The sequence below is a fragment of the Labrus bergylta genome, chromosome 20, assembly GCF_963930695.1.
Source record: "Labrus bergylta chromosome 20, fLabBer1.1, whole genome shotgun sequence".
NCBI lineage: Eukaryota > Metazoa > Chordata > Actinopteri > Labriformes > Labridae > Labrus > Labrus bergylta.
Window position 1 is genome coordinate 16982957 of NC_089214.1, and position 22460 is coordinate 17005416.

The following is a 22460-nucleotide window of genomic DNA, read 5'->3' on the forward strand; positions in this document are numbered from 1 at the left end:
GTCAGGATAAAGCTAATGTTATGCAGAACTTGTCTAAATGCTATATGTTAGGAGCTTAGGAACCAGTCTCCCATACACTGGTATTGCTGCTCCCAACTTGGCATTTTGTACTTGTACAAAGTGACAGCCAGCTTTTCTGCTATTCTCCTACATCAATCTTCTGCAGCAAAAAAAAAATGTCCCAGGACAACAGATAAAAAGGCTGACTGGGTTGGTGAGTGGAAAGCATGCATATGCATGAGATTTAAGGATATGGGACCACTCTTGAACATAGACCAACAGGTTATTCACAGGCAACAATACAGTGTTAAGGAATAATACAATAAGATGTGTGTCTGATGCAACAAAAAAAAAAATGTTTCAGTATTAACATCACATTGGCCTTGTTATCAGAAAATTAGCGATTTAAGCTTTTTTTTTTATTCTTCACGTGCCCATGTCATTTTTCTTCTATCACTAGGTGAATTATTGTGATGTCACTTCGAAATGAAATGCAAAAAAATCCTTAAAAAATTCAAATGGTACAGGGCCAAGAGTCTCAAGGATGATCAGTCATATTCTTTAAATGTTACTTTGAAGCAAAGATGAATTTAACCTTGGCAACCACATACATTGACAGTATATAACCCATGCATATATACTTATGTGATATGTGATAAAGAGACTGTCAGAAATCAAGCTTTGCCAGCAGAAGCTTCATTATTTCCTGGCACTTTCTGCATGACTCGAGCCATGCAGCCGGCCCACCCAAACATCAACACAGCACCTATCCTTTAAGCGGGTGTCAACTGACATGACGCACAAACGTGCACAAACACACTCACACCCTCAGTGCTTCTTATCAATCCTTGTGTCACATACTAACCTCATGGCTGTGTGTCAGTCTGCTGGCTTGCATGTGTGATCACAAACAGTGCCTTTCTGTGCATCAAAAAGGAAACTGTATATCTACAAATTGCATGTAAGTAACATGTTGTACTTAAGTGATTTGGGGGAAATCTGAAAAAAAAAAAAACCTGCATTGTATGGGCAGAGCACTTACCTGTGGTGGAGTGTAGACTCTCTAAGCTCCAATAGCGAGATAGGACCCCCCTCAGAGTGCCACCCAAGCTGCCACCTCCTCCACCTCCACCAATACGTCCACCAACCCCTAGACCTCCATCCACAATGCTGTTCAACCCTCTGCCCGTCGGGCTTCCTCCATCCGAGTCAGACCCAGGTGACAGCCCCGAGCTGCCACTGCTGCCACAGCTGCCTCCAGGCAGGGGAACCCCAGCCTCTGAGCCCTGCTGGGTCCGCATCCCAATTTGGATGCACAACACAAGTGGGTAAATGGAAGTGGGCAGTGAAGAGGTTAGTGGAATTGCAGAGGAGGCAAGGCGCCTGAGCAGGTGGTTTATTCTCCCAGAAGGGAGAGAGTGCAGAGGAGGAGGAGGAAGGGGAGGTGTCCTCCTGGCTGATCTACTGCACTATTCGCTGAGGTAAGCTTCAGCTGTCAATTTGCTGTTTTCTCCTCCCATGCACAAAACAGCGCTCGTCTCCTCCCTTAAACTCTCTGCTCTGGAACGCTTGTCATACATTGGCTGCTTCCTCTCTCTCTGCTCTTGTTGCTCTGGGTCTTTCCACCCGTTTGCACACTGCTTCATTTCCTCATATCAACTCCCAGTCAATCTCTCTCACACTGTCTCTCTCCCCCCTCCCTCTCCCTCTCTCTCTCTCTCTCTCTCTACACAGGCTGACATCAGTAGGGGTCCTACAGGGAGGTTTCTGCTTCTCGACTGTGTAGATTGCCTTCTAGCGACAGCACAGACGTCTAATGGTGCAGGATCATTAGTAGAAGAAAAAAAAAAAAGTCAGCCCTCCCTCAGTACCCCCTTACTCACCCACCCAAAACACAGGAACAAATACACACATCCTTACAAACACACACACACACACACACACACACACACACACACACACACACACACACACACGTTTACCCACATTTAAACCTAAATAGTCCATACTATATGTTAATTTCCTAAATCTACTTATAGTACATAAGAAAGCAGATTAAAGAATTAATTTATTTTTTGTAATCGTAATACGTGACTGTAATGAGTGAAATACATTTAATGTTTTTAGATGTATATTTTTAAATGAATGCATCATCTGCATAAAACATTTTCATTAAATATAAGTAATCAATGTTTTACGGTATTCTTTTACAAATTCCAGAAGATTATGAATTGATAAGTGAAGTGTTAAGTCAATAAAATGTGAGATTTCTTTTTTTAAACCTTTACATTTTGTTGATTCATTACATGATGCATTGATTAACCGATATGTCGAAAAGTGCACCTCTAAATCAAACCATCTGAGTTCAGAAAAAAATAAAATAGAAATAATAATAATAGACAGATTTCCAGCTATTGCTGGTTTGCTGTTTTTCATAAGGGTTTGACACCTGTCATTGACATTTCTGCCTCGAAACATGGTTTGGTGTTTCCTACAGGTTTTTTAAAACATTGAAGAGACAGCATCAACAACAAAGCCAATATCACACAATTGGCCCAATAGTATCTCCCAATGTAAATTCATCAAAGAAATACTATTATCGTGATTTATAAGAAGAGAGAAAATATATTTTTATAAATTTATATATTTTTGATATTTATTTGAACCAACACTAAATTGACCAATTAAAAAAGACCATTCAGACTCTCGCTACTGGAAGTGAGCTGAGCATTAGAACCTTTATAAAGAAATGATTTACTGCAGGACTGTTGCAGTAGAATGGTTTTAATTGGATCACTATAAGCTTACAAATGTGTGATCAAGCACAAATACAAAACTAGTAAGTGGTGGCTTGTAGAGTGCTTTTCTAGTATTCTGACTACTCAAAGTGCTTTTACCCTGCATGTCACACCTACACATTCACACTGCTTGCTATGTAGTGAGACCATGAGGAGTAACTAATCCCATTCATACATTCATACGCTGCAGACGAAGCAGAGGGAGCAATTCAGGGTTAGTTGCCCAAGGAGACATCGGACATGTTGCTGCAGGAGCTGGGGATCGAACCCTCGACTTTACGGTTAAGAGACAACAATTCTACCAACTGAGCCGCCCCCAACTAGTAATATAACAGCCAAGCTACTATCTGAAACTTAGCACCAAGCAGTATTTTCTGAAAGGACATCATACTCCAGCAAGTTCCAAATAAGTTATAAAACAAAACACAATTCTCTACTTTGACTTGGTATTTGTTTAAAAAATGAATAATAAGAATTTTGGGTCTGTTGTACTGCGTGACTGTACTTGTGCGCATACATTTTAAAATAACATGACTTAAAGAAAGTATTCTCAGGAATGGACTGAATAATCCTATCACACTGGAATATTTAAGGTGTTTGATTAAAATCCAAAAGCAGAAAGGACTAAAAGTTTAAATAAAAGGGTTGAAGCGCTCTTTTAATAAGATTTGTTATCATTGAAAATAAACATTACAATATATTAAGAAATGGAACAGGAGATATAAATGGAAAAAGCAAGTAAAGTAATGTCATTTTGCAACTTTTTTAGAAAACAACTAGCCAAATGTACTTCTACTTTTCTTTATGTGTCTTCTGAAACAAATCTAAAGAATGTATTCATATCTATCTATTAGTATAGAGCAGCACAGTAAGAGAGACCTCAGGCTTTAAGTTTCAGTGACAGTTTACTGCAGCCAGCAGGTTCAATAAGGAACTACACTTGTTATGTTATGCAGCCTCAACTAGACATAGAAATCCCATAAAAAAAAGTTAGACTGCTTAGTTACATAAATCACCGATTTGTCAATGATGTTATAGTGTCACTTGTATAAGTCCCGTCTTTAAAATGTGTGAATATTCATTTATATAGTGCAATATTTTTGCTCTCCAACCGCACGTCATTACCCACTCTCTCTCTCTCTCTCTCTCTCTCTCCCTGGTTTCCAACTCTATCTGCTGATCATATCAAATAAAGGCAAAAATCCTTCAAAAAAATCCTTCACAAAATAGTAAGTGGTTATTGTGCAGAACTAGTGTTTCAGTTATGAACTGTCTGCAGTGGATGTGAGCTGATTCTTTCACCTTCTTTTCATTATTGTATTAAACGAGGCGTATTCCAGATTTACATGTGATTGAAACCTTTTCACCCGACTTCCACTGCCAGAATGAACTAACTAGAGGGACAAAGAAACCGACTGACAACTAGGAACTAAGTTCACCTTAAAAGTAAGCTCGAGTTTATTCTTTAAAAGAAAAGAAAGAAGCAACCATGAGCTACATGGAATGGCATGGAGAAGTCTTCTCTACTTTGAAAGAGCAGTATGAAGGATGTATGGCCCCCTGCACCATGTTGCAAATATTTGACAACCACTGCCCTAAACTTCCACTTCCAAGCCCGAAGGAGAACTCACAGTTGGAGCCAAACTTGCACCTTCCGTTGACATAAAGGGCTAACTTGAAGGTAATGACGACACAGTTCTTATTTTCAGTTGATCATCATACTGTATACTAACAAAACAATAATACGAATATTCAATTCAAATTCTGCCCATAAATTCCCTTTTTTTCAAGCGGGATCTTTGAATGAAACATTTATTCACAAACAACATTGACACTGGGGGTATGTTGCAAGGGTATCCTGCCTAACAGGAGCAACTTGGGTAAAGTAACTTGTTTATGAACACATTGATAAATGGAGTTTGACATCCAAACTTGAAGAAACCCCCAATTGGCAATTAGCAATTGGCAGACAACCTGCTCTGTCTCCTGATTTCCACAGCTCTGTCCATGCTGAATGGAATACTATGATGAAAATACTAAACATCCTTTCGGTAGGAGACTTAAACTAGTGACAGAATGTTGCACAGACACCTTCAGTCAATTCCAGCCGGGCCTAAAGACAGTGCACCATTTAACAACCCTAGAGAAATCTAGGTAAGAATGCAGAAGCTGAAATTGAAATAAATTGAATAAGAGTACTTACAGGAGTATAAGACGCGGCTCCTCCAGCCTAGGCAGTCAAGACCAATGGGGGTGCTCTGGGAAAAGCAGTGAGCCTTAAGGGGCTTCCCATGGAAGGCTTCAATGGGCCCTAAGGTGACTCCATGATCAGTCTGTAGGAGTGACAAAGGATTCGTTTAATCGCATATATCATTACTGAAATTGATTTGTTCGCTAATGGTTAACTGGACGTAACCCGTAGGAGAAAATAATTTATTAGAAAAAACACAGTGATGTGCAAAGAAAAGATCACAAGATGAATGCATCCATTAATGTGTAGAGCAGTGGGGAAAACAGCAGGTCGTTTGAGAAACCAAGGTAGAGTGATGAAAGAGAGAACCCGGCTTCATTTTTAAGAATAAATGTCAAAATTCTTCAGAGAGAAACGCAGAGTTCAGAGGGAACATAATCTCAGAAGCAAGGCAGAGAAGAAAGAAGATGAGGACCAAAGACTTCCAAGGTTTGGATCTTTGTTTTGTGGGCACACCTTACTGTAGAAACATCTTACTTTGTCCATGTCTTGAGATAACATTGTGTGGAGTTGGCCCAGGCTCCCCCTGATGACTCTGGCCAGTTTACGTTTGTTTTTCTTTTGCTCTTCAATCCATAGGTCATCTGAACACTTTTGCCGTCGCTGCTGGCCACTTCCATTATCGACCATAACCACCCAGTGGCCGTCCCTCAACCAACCAGGAACCACAGAAGCTTTCCCCTCTGTCTTCTCCACAAACAGCTTTCTTTTTCTGGTCTGGCAGGAAGTTTGGTCAACATTTTTTGTGCCCTTTTGAGGGCACAGTTCAATGGTTAGTCATAGTCAACTATCTCATCAACTGTTTTCTAACAACTCCGCTCAATGTCCCCTTACACACTGCACGTTTGGGATTAAATATATATATATTTTTAACTTTAAACTTAATACAGTCATAAAGACCACAGTATCAATGTTAGTATGATATGGCATGAGAATAGACATTGAAATAACTACAGAATGGTTAACAAGCACCTTCCCTCACTGACAGAAAGTTGGTTAGTCAATTCCAACACTATCTGTTTGAAACAGTATGACATAAACAGTATAGTAACTCTCTATATCAAAGAATTAAAGTACTATTATCATAAGTTACAACACCCTCAGGAAAGTAAAAACAAAAAAATGTTTGTTTGTTTTTTCAGTTGAACAAACTCTTCAGTGTCACTTCACAAAATATGTTTTTCATATTGTGAAATTCTATGTTTTTAGTAACATTACATTAGTAGAATGCATCTATACAAATTATTATGTAATGTACATGCATAATAAGTGTCAATTCAAAACCATGATGCAATCCAACTAAATATTTTCACAGATTTAGTGCCATGACTAACAAGTTGTCATTACATTTTATATTCAGCAAGTTCTCACAAAGTCAGGGAAGCTCAGTACGCACTCCCAACATATTTGTTACTTATGGTTGCGCACATGAAACTTCTGGGGAAATAAATCACACACAAAGATGCTGTAACCTTAAGATTATGTGATTGGCCATAAGTTGGAAAGACCTAAGGGCATTACTGTGTACTTAGTTGGAGTCTACTTTGGGGAGAAATCCTGTTTTGAAACAGCTTTTTGATTGTCAAATCCAATTCCCTACAATGTGATAGGATCCCACCAGGGGGGGCTAGTCCTCCAGTTATCTCTGGCTGTGTAGTATAGGCCCTCAAGGAACTGGCATGGACTGTGGGCTGTTGGTAAGCTGGTAAACCAGGGAATGGAAATCGAAAATTCTACTGTGGGATGTAGTTTCTTTCCTCCTCACAGAGTTCACAGAGAGCAACCAAGAAAGGGAGTTTTCTCCATCCCAACCTATTTGCAGACAGACTGCAGTTAGTTGCAACTGGAAGCAACAGTCCAGTCCTTTGATGTTTGTTCATTATGTATGAATTAAACAATTATTTTCATTATGACAAACATTTGTTCCACTCTTTTGAATGGTGGCCTACAAGCAGCAAACTCCAGGGCTGAGAAAGCAGGCCAAGAGGAAGTGCCAAAACCAATTATTCCTAAAACTTGTGGCTGTAGTTTAGGTCCCCATAGCTAATTTCTTCATTCAAGACAACTGTAGAGGGGATGACTTTTATGAAATCCACCTGTTTAAGTTACATTAAGGCTTAAAGTTATGTATGGTGTGGGATGTGTTGTTTTAGGGTTAGGGTTAAAATCAGCTAAGCTAATTCTAGCGACAGAATTTAATCTCTCTGCAGTGTTTATTCTAATTGCTGTTTGGGAATTTTCCATTCAAATATCAGACAATTAAGAAGTCATGTCTGAGCCATAACTACCCTGTTATATAGTGTTTCTCATACACTATTTAAACAATCGATGGTGGCCCATACTTAGTCTAGTTTGAATTTGAATTCTAACCTTTGAACAAATGGTTTGACAAATTAATTTGTTTGGCACTGCAGTACTTTCCATAGTGAAGTTTGAAATGATCAACAGATGAAAAACAACTAATATTCAGACTGAACAAATATTATGAATGAAATAGTAATAACTTCAAGAAAAATTAGAACCAGATTAAGCATATATGATAAACTTGGTGTCAAATAATGTCTGTAAACCAATTCTTAACAAAAGGCTGAAGAAGTAGGTTTGAGTTTTATATCAGTCTTTAAGATTCTCTCTTTACTTCCTAACGTTGACTGTTTTGTAGCTTGAACTTTAATGCAAAAATCTACTTAAGTGATGGTTTTTTTGTTGTTTTTTTGTCAGAATTGCCTTGAGGGGCCATACTGGTAAATACACTGTAGGAACTTTGTGAATGAAGCAATTATGCTAATGCAAATGGTCTTATTACCTGCATAAAAAAAACATTAAGAACGCATGAGGTAAAGCCTGCTAGAAATGCTTTTGTTTTCTATTTTGGCAATTTTCAGCATTGAAGACCTATTTCAACATCTGAACGTGCAGGCAGATTCTGAGAGCACAGGGTTTTTTCCCCCCTAATTCCTTATGAAGTCCCGTTTACAGCTCTTCTTCACCTTGGAAGATTTTCTTTTAAGGTTCATTTACAACACAGAAAGCAATGAACTGATGTGTTTTTGATTTTTTTTTTTTTTAAACATACATTTATGTCTGTGACTTGGAGATGAAACTATTTTCAAAGGGAGTTGAAAGCCCATTGGGAGATGAGTATTTGAGGGATGCCATAACCTGCATTAGTAGCTTTAACAGAAGGCATACCTTTTGTTAACACTGTTATGGCATATGATCCTTCAATTAAGTCCAATCAGATACTTTATAATAATCCTTCATTTTCATAAAATAAAGATTAAAAAGGCTCACTTGATTTTGCATGTACATTAATGACCTCTAGCCCAAGACTACAGTTATTGAAAAGGATTATACAGATTTCTGCTCCATGCAGGATGGTTTCTTACCTCTAATTCGCTGTTGCAGCCAATGGCATACAGACTGATGTTTGAATGGCAGTCAATTCTGCTTTCCACCAAATCCTGAGGGCTGAGGCTGAGTCCCAGAGGGCTGGTTGAGGGTTTGAGGGTTTTAGGTCTCTCAGGGGGATCTGCCAATCCCTCCTCGCTAACTGACTGGCTCAGAAGGATCGGAGAAACAGAACTAGCCTTTGCTAAGAGAGGGTAACAATATATTTTGCGCTGAGTCCCCGGTTTAGGGCTAGGACTCGGTTTAGGACTCATTGGCCGAAGGGGACTCTCAGTGGAATGCTCAGGTTGGCACCTGTTCTGGGATGGCAAAACTTGATGAATAAGGGAAGCTGGTGACAAGGGGCTCAGAGGTGAGGTCTGACTGGACAGGGGGAAGAAAATGTCATTTAAAAGCGGAGTTGGGCCAGACACACACACAGTGGTAGGGGGACTCTGGAGTGAACCCTTTCTTCGCTGACCCTCAGATTTACACCCATGGAGGCTTTCCTTTACACTTCCATGTGGAACTCCACGCTTTGAGATGGGATCCGTGTGGCAAAGTGCTCTGAGGGAGGATGGTGACCTTTGACTGCTGAGCTTGTGGAGGAGGGGAGAGGACGAAAAGTCTCCACATTCCATCCATGAAGCCTTACTTCTACATTCCCCATCTTGTACTGAAAGAGTTCTTTTTAGCATCTCAGCCTCCTTGGCCTTTTTCAGCTTCCTCCAGGATTGTTTTGATTTACCAGAATGATTATCAATGTCACCAGTGGCCTGCTCATCATTATCTTTGTCCATTGAACGGGACTCAAACAGGCTGGAAAGGGACTTGTGTGCTTGTGCAAAGCGCATGCGGAGGTTTAAATTGTCATTGCTCTTGCCTTTCCTGTAAGCCTGGCCATTAGGTGACTGGACCTGCCCCAAGAGGAGGTTGTCTGGACTTGGTACCCCATAACCTCCCTTGCTGCTCCCCTCACTGACTAGCTGAAGAACATGGCAAGGGTTGGGAGAAGAGGAGAAAAAGCCATAGTCCTCTTCCTCTGTCTCACAATGCAATGATGTTAATGCACGGTGAGCTGTTTGATTGAGGATGCCATCTTTAAAAAAAACCTCATCGTCTGTGTTGTCCCTCTGTAGGCCTTCCTCAGTCAAAAAGCTCTCACCTCCTCCATCTGACACCTTGTTGGGTACCTCCTCACTTATGGAACCCTTTGTGCCCTTAGCCTTCTTTAAAGAAGGGATTTTAGAAAAAACAAAAAACTTCGATCCTTTATTTCCTGTCTGGTTGCCTTTTGTTTTGCTTCTCTTGATCATTTTATCAATGTTGACATTTGCAGCTGAAAGAGCCAAGTGAGGATCCTCCAAGTCATCACAGCTGCTGCTAGCTGAGGTGTAAGACACAGCATCATAAGCAACATTCACAGGGCTACAGGGCTCTTGGTTTGAAAGGTTATCCTCAGATTCAAACTTAGAAGGGTTAAAATAATCCTGGTTCTGCTGATGGTGTGGACTCTGGAAACTTGAAAGGTTAACATCATCCCGAAATTCATAAGCATGACTCATTGTCTCATAGTCTTTCTTAGTTTCTATTTTGAAATCATTTGCTGCTGTTTCACATTTTTCTAGACAGCGATCAGCCTCCAGAATTGGCTCTAAACTACTGACAGGAAGCACGTTGATGCTGACATCCGGTTGAGAGTACCTTACTACTCTCATTTCCTGCTGGGATGCTGGCAAGCTCATCTGTGTGTGGTCTTTACACTCATTGGCCAGTGCATAGTCCTTAAATGATTGGGACAAGCCAATGATTTCTCTGTTAGATAAGCTGTTATCCACTGGTTTTCTACAACAGTGATGCCCTTCTTTAAATCCACTGTCCTCCAAAAGCCCTCGACTATCTGAACTAAGCACTAAGTGAGAGGGGCTTTCATTTCTTTTTGAGTGAGAACTCTCATACTTCTGACTTTCAACAACAGTGATATCCCCTCTGCTACTCTCCGTCTTCATTTTTTTTGGCTCCTCTACACGAGTCAAGCTTAAATTGATATAGTTATCAAGATCACTGTCCTCACTGCTCCAGCTACGCCTTCGGTCCAGAGAAGACCGTAACATCTGTGGCATGCCTATGCTCTCCAAGTCAGAATTACGATTTCTTAATGGCTCAAAATAAGGACAGGGTTTTCTCCCACTTCTTTCAAACTTGCTCTGGGTTTGTCTTGAGAAACAACCTACATCACCACCCCTCTCTGCACCTTTTAAATTGGTACTGGTGTTATTATTGGAGTCTGAGAGAAGAGAAAGACTGGCTTGCAGGCTGCAGGGAGGTTCAGGGATCTTCTGCTTGGGATAAACTTGTTTACAGTGAGTCGAACTTGTGCTGACAGTAGTGTTTGTGTTTGTTGATGAAGTTACCTTTTGAGCTACATCAACTACTTCTTGGTCTTCTCTGCAACTGTATGGAATCAACTCATTAGAAGCAAAACCTGATGTTGATGTAACTGGTATCGGACAAGGCACATTGGTTAAGCAGGCATCTAGATCACAGGCAAAAGCTATGGGAATTATTCTAGGCTCACTGTGCCCAGACAGCTCTGTTGTGCTAAGTTGTGAGGGTGAAAGATTTTTTTTGCTTACTGCTTCCACAATTTCTTCCTGGTCAAGGTAATCACGGCTGCCCTCCACCTCCGGCTTCTTATTGTGCAAGAGAAGAGAGCAGTGTGATCCGATCTTCTGCCTCTCTCTTTCAAAGTTCCTTAATACCACAGGGGAGGCATCCGCTGATCCTTGGTTGCCCGAAAAAAGCTTCACATTTTTTGAGAATGTGTGATGAGGCAGGAATTCTTCAGACCCCTTCTCGGTGTCCGATTGGATTTTAACTGTGTAAGGCCTTTGGTCTGCAGAGCAAGAGTGTGTGAGCTCTTCCAAAGAACTGAGCTTTCTATGAGTGGATATTTCTATTGCAGCAGAAACCTGATCCAAGTGATGAGGGATAACATCCTGAGCTAGATCTAGAACTTGCAGTGGTTGAAGCCTTTCATTCTGAGGTTGTTTTAGATCCGGTTTCTCCTCAGTGAGCTCCTTCTTGCCCGAGTCTGCTAATGGGACCATTGGGGTTAGAGAAGAAACCTTTAGATCCAAAGTAGGCTCAGAAGCACAGGTGTTTGATGGAACAGAGGCTGTGGTTTCCTTGGAAAATGTGATAGAGGAACAGATTTCATTTACTAACCTAGGTGGTTTAGTTACTTCTGTTGAAGCACCAAAACACCTAATCTGCTCTGCCGGGAAGCAGACTTGTGACACCCATGGCTTATCCTTGGGCTTTGTTACACCTGTACAATCCTGAAAGTCCGTCAGCCCTCTTTTTGGACTCTCCTCACGATGAGATTGTGAGCAGCAAATACTCACATTACATGTCTCTATGATGTTTGGACTTGCTTCAAAAAATTCTGTCTGGGAGTCTGAGATATTTGTCTCAGATTTAGAGTGCAATTGTGCATCTACATCAGTATAATCTGTGCAGTTGATGCAAGTGTTGTCACTACAATAACACTTTTTATGCACTCTACTGAAATGAGTCCGCAAGTAATTTGTGTCCTCACTGTGCACTTTTCTGGCATCTTTCTCGCTACCATCTTTGATTGTACCCTGGGGTTCTACATTTCTTCTTCTGTGGTGTTTATCTTTACAGTCATTGGCGCATCTGTCTAAACCTGTGTTCTCCAAAGAGGAAGTTCTCAATGGCTCATTATTACAGATTTCATATATTTCTTCCCCTGTGTCCCCTACAGTCTTTTTATCAGTCTGTTCTGTCTGTACATTTTTCACAGGTCTTCTTTGCTGTTGTCGTGTCTTCACAATCTTATTGTCTGTGGAATCTATTTGAATCAAACATGTTTCAGAGTCTGTCCATTTATTATGTCTGATGGAATTGCTTACTTTAGGCAGTGCAGGTGACTTCACTTCCGGAGTGTCTTGTGTACTATTTACCTTTGTGTCAAAGGTGTCAGTGTTGTGTTGGCTTTGTGCATGTAAGCTGCTTGGCTCCCAGGTTTCCTTGACTTGACTTTCGGTGCCAACAGCATGTAAATAGGGATGTTTTTGGTTCAAGTCAAAGTTTAGGTCCTCTGTTCTTTGATGCGATCTGATCTCAATTGAGCAAAGGTCTCTGGTACTGTGCTTCAAGGGAACATTAGGGTCCACATGGTTCTCTGGGCTTTTCCTCCTGCTACATGTGAACTTTTCAGCATACGTCTCTGTTGCATCTCTGTAAGAGTCCTTAGCTGTCACTGACTCTCTCCGCCTGGTTTTACTCTGGCTAGTTTGGAAGCCGCTGCCCGATGTTAGCCGACCAACATAGGCATCCTCTAGTCCCAGCAGGGCATCCAAAGAGTCCTCCTCATCAGGACTTAAGTCTGAAAGGGTGTCACTGTGGCAAGAGCGGAAGTCAAAATACTCATCAGATGTGTCAGCCTCTCCGACGCCACTCTCACACCACTCCAGTGAGCCAGGACACAGATCGCCCTCCGCTAAACATAATTCTTCAGTGGGGGAGGACTCTTCAAGGGCTGGCTGAGGCTGTGGAGACAGAAAGCAGAGGTTTTTGAGACAGAAATTAGAGCACTAATGACAAGGGGGTTTAGCGCAATGCTAGCAAGAATCTTAGAGTTACAGCTGATCCTCACAAAACCTATAAGAAGCAACTCTATGAAGACTCCTTTAGAAAGTAAACTTTAAAGTGTTGATTTTAACTCAGTCAGTTATTGGAGACCATGAGCTAGACAACTACACAACACCTGTTATTCAGTTTCTTATTAAAATATCGTTGTTACAACTTTCTTCTATTGAAGCAGGTAAACATGTTACTGAGGTGAAATTACCAATCATTTGCATGACAATCAAATGTATTTCACGTTACTGGTAAAACTAAATTGTGTGTTTTCTAGTCTTCTGACCACTCAGTGTTTTTAAATGACATGTCAAAGTCACTGCTTCACACATATTTACACACATATCATGCACACACATATTCCAGAGAGAGGCTGCTATATAAAGTGTCCAGTTGCCTATGAGGCCTTGTAACATTCACACATCAGTGGGCTTTGCCTTTGTCAGTGTCATGCCTGACACTTTGACATAGAGGACAGGAGCTGGAGGGATCCAAATGTGAATTCTTCTCAAAATGTGTGTGGGGAAAGATCTGCATCAAATAGTGATACCATTACCTCTTATGGAAACAGCTGTTTAGCCTGCATTCTATGAAGGGCTGTTTTCTATGGTTGCCAATGAGCCAACATGGCTAGGAGATGATTGTCTTGTTCTAAGCTTTACTAAATGGAGAGTATCATACTTCCACAGTTAAGAATACATCAAGGTATTTTCTGTCCCACTAAAAGATGTTTTAGTCAGCTCCACAGGAAAACAAATAATGGAAATGGAAATAACAGGTTTTTTTGTAAATATGATTCAATTTAGTAATTAAAATATTTCGTATGTGTTGAACTGCACTTCATCAAATTTGAAACAAGCAATTGTATCCATTGTATCCATTGTAGCTGTGTTACAAACATGCAGCTAGTTCTGCTGCATCTGACTGGGCCTGTTTGCTCAGCTGTGTACAAATAGTAACATATCCTACTAATTCTACAGTAAGAGGTTACCATAAACCAATGACCAGGAATCATATTATTCACATCGACTATTTTGTTCGATTTTTGGATTTTAGGGTGATATCATCATGGTTTTTTTCCCAGCATATTAACTGCTGGTTCAGTCAGGAATACTCTCGTCTTAGATTGAACCGTTTATTGGTCTTGTGGTTTGTACAGTTGTATTTGGCGGTATTGGTTCTGCTCTTAGCTCTCAGCAGCATCAGTGCAGCATGCCACAGATTTTGCTGAGTGCAAACCTTTAATTCCCCCCATGGGGACATGCAGAGCAGAACCTGAATGTGCATGTAATGATACTGACATCTTGCAGACATAACAAGCGAACAATTCATCCTAGAGTAGATAGCTAGATAGCTAGATAGCTAGATAGATAGATAGATAGATAGATAGATAGATAGATAGATAAATACGTTATTGATCCCGAGGGAAATTCAAACAGTGGATGTGATGCAAGAGGAGTGAGAGGCAGAATGGTTTAAATAGACCGCCTTGTTGTCAGAGTGCGATAATGATTGGTTGGCAAAAAAACTGACTTGTGGAAGTTATGAATCAATCTAAAATCTCAGAAGAATTTTGATTATTACATTAAAAAGAAAAGTTCCCACCTCTATAAATTAAACTCAGAAAGTCATTACATAGCCAGTTGGAGCCAGTTGAAGTTATTAAAAAAAAAAAAAAAAATTAAACAGCAAGCAGAGTTTTAAGACATGTATTTGTTAGCCGAGACGCATGTAAAATTAAAAATAACTATTTTGTAGTAGGCATAATCACATAAATTCTCTTTGTTGAAGCTGCTTTGAGCAAATGTTAAGCTAGTCAACAACAGGTTTCTGATCAACAGGAACAGATCATTCAGACATCGTTTCAAGTTCCCGGGACATAAAACATTTGTTTGATCTTATACTCCAAAACCCACAATTTCACTTACCCTATAAAGCTTAAACGCTTCAGTTGTATCCAGCACCAGAACATGAAGGCGAGCAGCTAACCAGCTAAGTACTGCTCCCATGGTGTCCCTTACACATATGCTCACAAACATAACCACACAGGTCATGCATATCACATGGTTAAGATGTCCACTGCACTCATCTTCCTTCTTGTTCCATCGTTGTCATCATTGCTCAGAGCTTCAAGGGTAAAATAAAAGATCCATCCTTTGTTCATCTAGTTGCAATGCCTGACCTTCATATAAAGCCTTGCAGCAGCATAACTGTGAACACAGCAATGAGCAAGACCTTCCTTTTCACTGCATGTCAAAGAAGTGGATCTTCTTCAGCAGCTAGCTCTTAATCCATACTCAACACAGGAGGCTCAAAGTGAACTCTGTGTCTCAATAACAAGAAAAGACACTAAGAAGCCCGGCTATAAATACAGACCTGCAACTCCAAGCAGTGCAGGTTGCATGCCAACTCAACTCCAGGGCAAGCAAAAGTAAGCTCATTCAAGTGACATTAGTAAGCCATCCATTCTATCTGTTCCTCATAAGCAGGAGACAAAGTAAAGCCAAAATAAAAACAAAAGCTCTGACCTCTCATGGGGTTCAATGGACCTCGAGAGTAAAGGAGGTTTGGTCAAGGGTCAACAACTGACATTGCATACCTTCCATGGTCTAACAACGACATACATATTTTCAAATTAAACCACCACATATAAGAAATACAATATAGATATTTATTTCAGAATTACAGTGGCTGCAACTTAAACTGTGATAATAGCATTGATAGCATTGACCGACTGCTAGAACATACTAATGACAAATCATGTACCCAGTTTTAAAGCATTGATATCTGTTACAACAGTGATACAACTCTGATGTTGTAAAAGTCTTCTTCTGTCAATCGTCACCTAGACATAGCAAACAAATGTAACATCCCCCACTGGGATGTCCAGCAGGACACCAATACACGACTACCCTCAGCCTGAGGGCGGGACCAAATACAGAAAAAACTCCAGCCATTGGTTAATCCATTCACAGAGTGACCAGTGTTATTTTCTACTAATTAATTATGGTTGAGTGTCTTCAAGCAGCTTAAAGGCTTAGCAGAGCTACCTTTCAGCATATAGTGGAGGGACTGATTGAGGCACAACACACCACATTCTCACCACTGTTTTCTAAGTTAGCACATGGTCCATGTTATTATCCACTGTAGGAAGAGGAGACAAGCTAACTCACAGCAACACGGAGGCACAATCTGGACCAATAACCCACTGAGATGAGAAGGATAAATTCTCACTTTACCTCTGGTCTGGAATAACATGCAAAGAGTCCAAAAAAAACATGGCGGTCCTATCTTACAATTCAACAATTTTTAAGTATGTGTCATCATTTGAAACTAAGCACTGCGTCTTTTGAAACCAAACAGTAGGAAGACCTGAACTGATCCTGGGAATCATATGGATTATATCTGCTAAAATAATAGTGTTCAAATTATATTTTTTTATTCACTGAACTTCATACAGATAAATATGTATCATACAGTCGGTATTTGGATTAGATTCATTTTGATAATACTCAGTCATAGGGGCAAAAGAAAGTTCTAATAGAAATGCTTAAATGTCATATTCACTTCAAAAAAAACCCTAGAGTTTGAGGAATTTTTCAGAAATTGAGACAGCATGCAAGATGGTTTTCCAGAACAATGCTCTTACCCTGCATCACATGACTTTCTCATAACTCCACGGTCAGTGCCTGTCACATCATGAAAGACAGCTGCCCTACACTGAGTGATGAAACCAGCAACAGCATCATCTGTATTCAATCTTCAGTTTGGATACATTCTCTGTTGCTCAGGTGCTCCACAACAAGTCAATCATACTATCATTTGGTGAAACCCCCTTTAAAACTGTTATTTGCTTGGTTTCTAAAATGTTGATTTTGAGTGATTTGAACTAAACAAGAGCAGAATTGAACATTTTGATAATGGATGAGGAGAGAATCCACAGGATACTAACTTGACCTGAATAACTCAGACTTTTGAAGCCTCAGCTGATGTCCTGCATAAAAAAATAACAAAGTTTGTGGATTCTATCTATCTATGTAGACCCCTAAACGATCTGATCTTTATACCAATATCAATACTTCCCTATTATTTGGTGGACAATTTTAAATTTCAGTCAACCGCAGGGGCACAGTTGAAAAAAAGAAGATACAGTATTTTGGTGTAATTTGATGCAAGATGCTGATGTGCTTGGCCATGGAGATTGTATTCCCCCATCCCCAAAATAATGTGGAATATGCTTCCTCCTTATTTTGTAAAATAAGGCTAACCTGTAGACCTCCTTGGACATTCAACCATCCCCGCAATCAACTCACCACTAGAATTCTTCTTTTTGGAAATTAACACCTGTTCATTTCTAATTCAATGTTAACTTTATCAGACAATCGATGTATGTACTGTAAGTACGGCAGTGATATGTTTTAAATAAGTTCACTCAACTCAAGATATAACATGAGGCAACATTATAGGACCTTTGAGACTTGACAGCAATGCCCATAAACTCAAATGTTATTGGTTTTTCAGGTTTTGAAAAAATGCAGAAACAAGTCCTTAAGAAAACTGGGTCCGGATCCTCATCCTTATTCATAAGACAAAGAAGGGTTACTGCATCATACGTTTACGTCATACATCCTATACAGTCGTAGTCCAGCACCTATCTGAAATAAATGTGGTGACACACAGTCCAGATGAAGGATTAAGTCCAACACTTTGTATAAATAACACGCAAAATACCTGTCCTTGAGGAGGCTTTAATGAAGGTTTCTAAATCCACTCCCATGGTTTTACTCGTTGTCTCCCTGTGTCTTGAACCAACTCTTGGGATGTCCACTGCCTCAACATCCAAACGCTCCACAGCTCCCTGCTCCACGGTGGCTGCTGCTACACCCACCATGGAGGGAATGTGGACGTGGGTGCTGCAGCCATACTGGGGACAGCTGGCTATTGTGCCATCAGGGCTTAAAACACAGGCACACATCACAAACCTATAACACTGTTGTCACACACACAAACAAGGATAATCTTTCTCATCTCAAAAACACAATATTCCCAGATGTAACCGAGGCTACAACAGGAGCTGTACCTGATACTACTCAAACCATGCATCTTTGATGAAAAATAAATCAAACACCTCAAACATTCTGTATTCATCCAATAGCTGAGAGTAGAATTTGACTTACATCTGGACAGCATTAATTATTCACGCTGATAAGAAGCTTTAAAGCAATCCACACAAATTCAGAATTTAACTCCAGCAGTCTCCTGATGTCTTCCCTGTGTCTTGTTGTAGAGTAACTGTTATCTTCATTCCTTACATTCTCCCTTCTGTCTCACATCAATATAGCACCATTGCTCACCATATTACCTTCCACTCTGTAATCCCTAAGGTCATCCCTAAAATGTCGCCAACTGTCTTGCATCTCAGCAAAGAGGGGGAACCTGATCTCTATTGCAGATGTTAGAATGAAAAGGGGAGGGAGGGGGTGGCAAAGGTTGTCCCTGGGGTTGTACACAACTTACCAATGTACAATAAAGCTCTGCAGATATTTTAGGTAAGAAGTATTTGGGCAGAGAACAACGATTGCGAGAAAATCTAAAGACCACAGTGTGCAGAAAGTAAACTGAGTATATAATCATCGTTTTAATTAAAAGACAACTCCAAGAACAGTCACAAGGAACCATCTTCCATCTTTTTGTTGTCATGTCCACTTAAATTTGAAGAAATATATTTGAACTTCACATTTTACCAACCAATCAATCATTTCAGATAACTCATGCAAAATCAAAACGGTTATCATAGTAGTACAGTGTACCAGTATCCTTAACTGGCCCAGCCTGGTCTATAGGACACCTACCAGTTTTCTAGGGTTAGGGTTAGAGAGATAAAGTCGATTGATGATTATGGGTGTATGCACAGAAAAAATAGGGGACTGACTAAATGGAGGTCTAGTTACAGCGGCAAGCTGTTTCCATTTACAAAAGCCACTCAATTATTTATGAGAGGAAAGAACACACAAGCTGCTGCTCACATTAACACATGGTGAAGGCCATACCTTGGATGCTTCTAAAAAATGTTCCTGGATACAAAGTCAATAATTGACCTTCAAGCATACAAATTTAACAGACCAATATATATTTCAACAGGCAAAAAAAAACTGCATAAGGCAACATGCCATTAAACATAAACTCACTAATTATTACATCTTTTTTACTAATTTTTTTTTCTTGCTTGCTTTGTGATGGCATAAAGATAGCATGATGAGACTGTTTCAAAAATAGTTTAAAATAAACAGTATAAATAGTTTTTCATTCACATTCGTGTCACATTACCATTAAATCAGAACACATAAAACAAAGTGAAAGGATGTCAAGCAGACAGCAGATTCAAAATGCTCAATTCAAAAAACATTACTTATAAAACTATTTACTGAGGAGGTGCAAGGGACAAATGTCCTCATAACTGTCATATTTTGTCCTTGTTTGGTTTTGTTATTTTCCCTTCCACGCAAACATGGGCTGACACCCGAAGAAATCCTATTGAGCTTCTAGCCTGCTTAATCTCAAATAACAGAAATCATATTTCCACCACAAGGTCAGACCGGGTCTCTAACTGTGACTTTAAAACTGGGGCCATATGATCACAAATGCCCAAGGCTTCCTGTTCTCAGACAACATGGTGGCCTGATGATGTCACTGGAAACCCACAAGGCATTGTTTGAAACTGAAGCTTGCGTAACGCTGCATCCTCATTAATTTTATGATTTCATATACACTGAATTAATAAAGCTATTTGTGGGCAGAACTGATGCCAGCAAACATGAATCAGTAAAAAGGTCAACATTTTACCATGAAGGAGGCCTGTGTACATGGGGTTTGCTAACTGATCACAGTCTGCATTGATAGAAGCACTGCGATTTAAACAAAAGCTTCCATTCACTGCATACACAAAGCTGAAGAGGCAACATTTGATTTAACTCTGGAGATACACAGCAAGAACAGAAAGGCTATTGAGCTGCATTTCATTCATTCAAAATGTCAGGAGGCAGTAAAGAAAATGGACTTTTCAATGAAATATGGTTACCAAAAGACAAAAGCAGCTCCTCAAACAAAATAGTGTCTGCTCTGAACAAACATAACTAAGACAGTAAGCTGATTACAAGGTGTGTGTTGGTAGCCCACATCAGCCCTGCGGCAGGCGGGAAATGATCCTGGAAAGTTACTACAGCCTTACAGCGTGAAGCCTCATCCTTCTAAAAAGACTTCGGTCTTGAAAACATGTATTAACATGTTGTGTATGATTTAAGACAGTTTGATTTTAGAACTTTACAGTAGTCATGAACATAAGTATAATACAGACAGCAAACAACATGAACTTTACTTCCTGGTTACAATTCTAATAATTAGTGCAGACATGACTTTCACATTCTGATCATTACAAGTTGGTCCATTCGTTTCTGCCAACCTTGAAATGTCCAGTTAGATTGAAAATAACTGAGTACCATATATTTAGAGAGAAGCACTGTACTTATGCTCTGAAATGTAGCTGACAGCATTTATCAGTAGCTATATGACTTTTGTTAAGCTCTATAAAAATCATATGCATTTTTATTATTATTATCGATCACTTAAACCAAGTTTGAAGCCTTGATTGTTGAAATCGGTGCAAGTTGTAATAGTAATTTGAATTCAACACTGGTTTTATGGCTGGGACCATATGCTTATCCCAATGGTTCTGGATCGTCTTCCAGGTAACCAACATGAGCTCACATATTTTCTTACCATCTCCAGCTTTGTACATTTATTGTGATATCCTGTATGTCTACCATTTTGTTTCCCCTTTGTTTCCACCAACCCCTCTGCCAGTTTGTCATTGTCTCCTTCATGTGTTCATGCTTTCCCGGCCTTGTTTTCTCTGCGTTTGCGTTCCCAGTTTTGAACTTTGTTTTGATTGTGGATTTTGTGGATTTGCCCTTATTGGAATTTTCTGCCCTCGCTGACTCGCCTCTCTGTATATGACTTGCAACTGTTATTGTGTCCCGGACTCTCCTCTGATTTTACATATATTTTTGTTTCAAATCCCGCCCTTCTTACATGATACTCCCCACTCTCTCCCTCTCCCTGGTTTCAGACTCTATCCAATGTCCTGTCTGAATAAAAGGCATTAAAAGCCCCAATTGTTTGGATAGATACAAGCATGACATATTAAAATACTCATCATCCTCTGCCTGTTGTAACTAGTCAAAGGACTTTGAGATGACTGAAAATTTAGAAGACTACTTAAAGTGTGTAGTTCACTTTTTGAAGATTTGTAGACTTTTTCCTAATTTATTTTCTTTGTATCACATTTAAAATACTTTTTGAGGTTCTTAAGTATAATGGTTACTTCGAGATGCAAACATGTAAAAAAAAACTTAAAACAATTTGTGTTAAGGAATTGTTCAAAATCCTCATCCAAGAACGCCTACCTCGTTATCCTCTTTACTTAATTTCCACCACACATGTTTTTGTAATGATTTGTATTAAAAGATGACCAACAGTGAAGATCAAAAATGAACCATGCGTTGGCTGGTGCACTGTTTGTGACTTTGTAACAGCAAGGACAGCTTTTGGCTATGTATTTAAGTGTACACACACACACACACACACACACACACACACACACACACACACACACACACACACACACACACACACACACAACACACACAACACACACAACACACACATACCCCTTTCACTAGACTCAGCTTGTCTCCCCTCAAGAGGACACTACCATGGAAACACAGCACAAAGGGAGGCCATACGGGCCCCAGAGATCTGGGTCGGAATACCAATAGCACAGTGTGGGAAAGAATCAGGCAAAATTGCTTGTGACTGCTTGCAGACTTCATTATCTGCCAAGCATCCCCCTGTACTTGGTCCTACACAAGAAAAAGTATGGCTTCATTCATTTAACGAAAACTATGTTAACTTCTCTAAATCAACCATTGCATTGGATCTGATGGAAGCAGCCTTTGTGTTTCTCAGAGGTAGTGACTGTGTGCTGGAGGACAGCCATGTAACTGGGGTGAATGGGTAAAGGGGTTTGTGTTGCAGTAATAGAAATGCAATTATAACAACATCCCACAAATATTAGTCACAATACTGCAGGGGCACCAAAGGTATTCGGGGAAGGGGCCAATGAGAAACAGCAAAACCAGAAAAAAATAACTATACATACGGTTAGCTAACTTCTGCCATGTAGAGAGAGAGGAGCTGATTCTGAAGCAGGCAGAGAGAAAGTGACGGAGCAAGTAAAGATTTTGGCTGTCTGTTGAGACTGAGGGGGAAATTCACTAAGAATGGATTGTGGCAGC

The 22460-nt window shown here is 40.0% G+C and overlaps 1 protein-coding gene across 5 annotated transcripts in view; it reads right to left on the reverse strand.

Moving 5' to 3' along the window:
- Positions 1-22460, reverse strand: part of arhgef4 (Rho guanine nucleotide exchange factor (GEF) 4) — a 78227-nt gene that overhangs the window by 40692 nt on the left and 15075 nt on the right. The window contains exons 1-3 of one of the 5 annotated variants that reach the window (XM_020638540.3): positions 8439-10981; positions 5527-5799; positions 5002-5131 (exon numbers count right to left, since the gene is read on the reverse strand). In XM_020638540.3, the coding sequence (XP_020494196.3) occupies positions 5002-5131; positions 5527-5799; positions 8439-10562 (2527 nt within the window). In that variant the 5' untranslated portion in view covers positions 10563-10981. Of the gene's footprint in view, positions 1-1042; positions 1648-5001; positions 5132-5526; positions 5800-8438; positions 10982-11075; positions 11565-12428; positions 13017-22460 lie in introns of those variants that run through there. The other 4 variants (XM_065948981.1, XM_065948982.1, XM_065948980.1 and 1 more) reach the window with 4 other exon arrangements.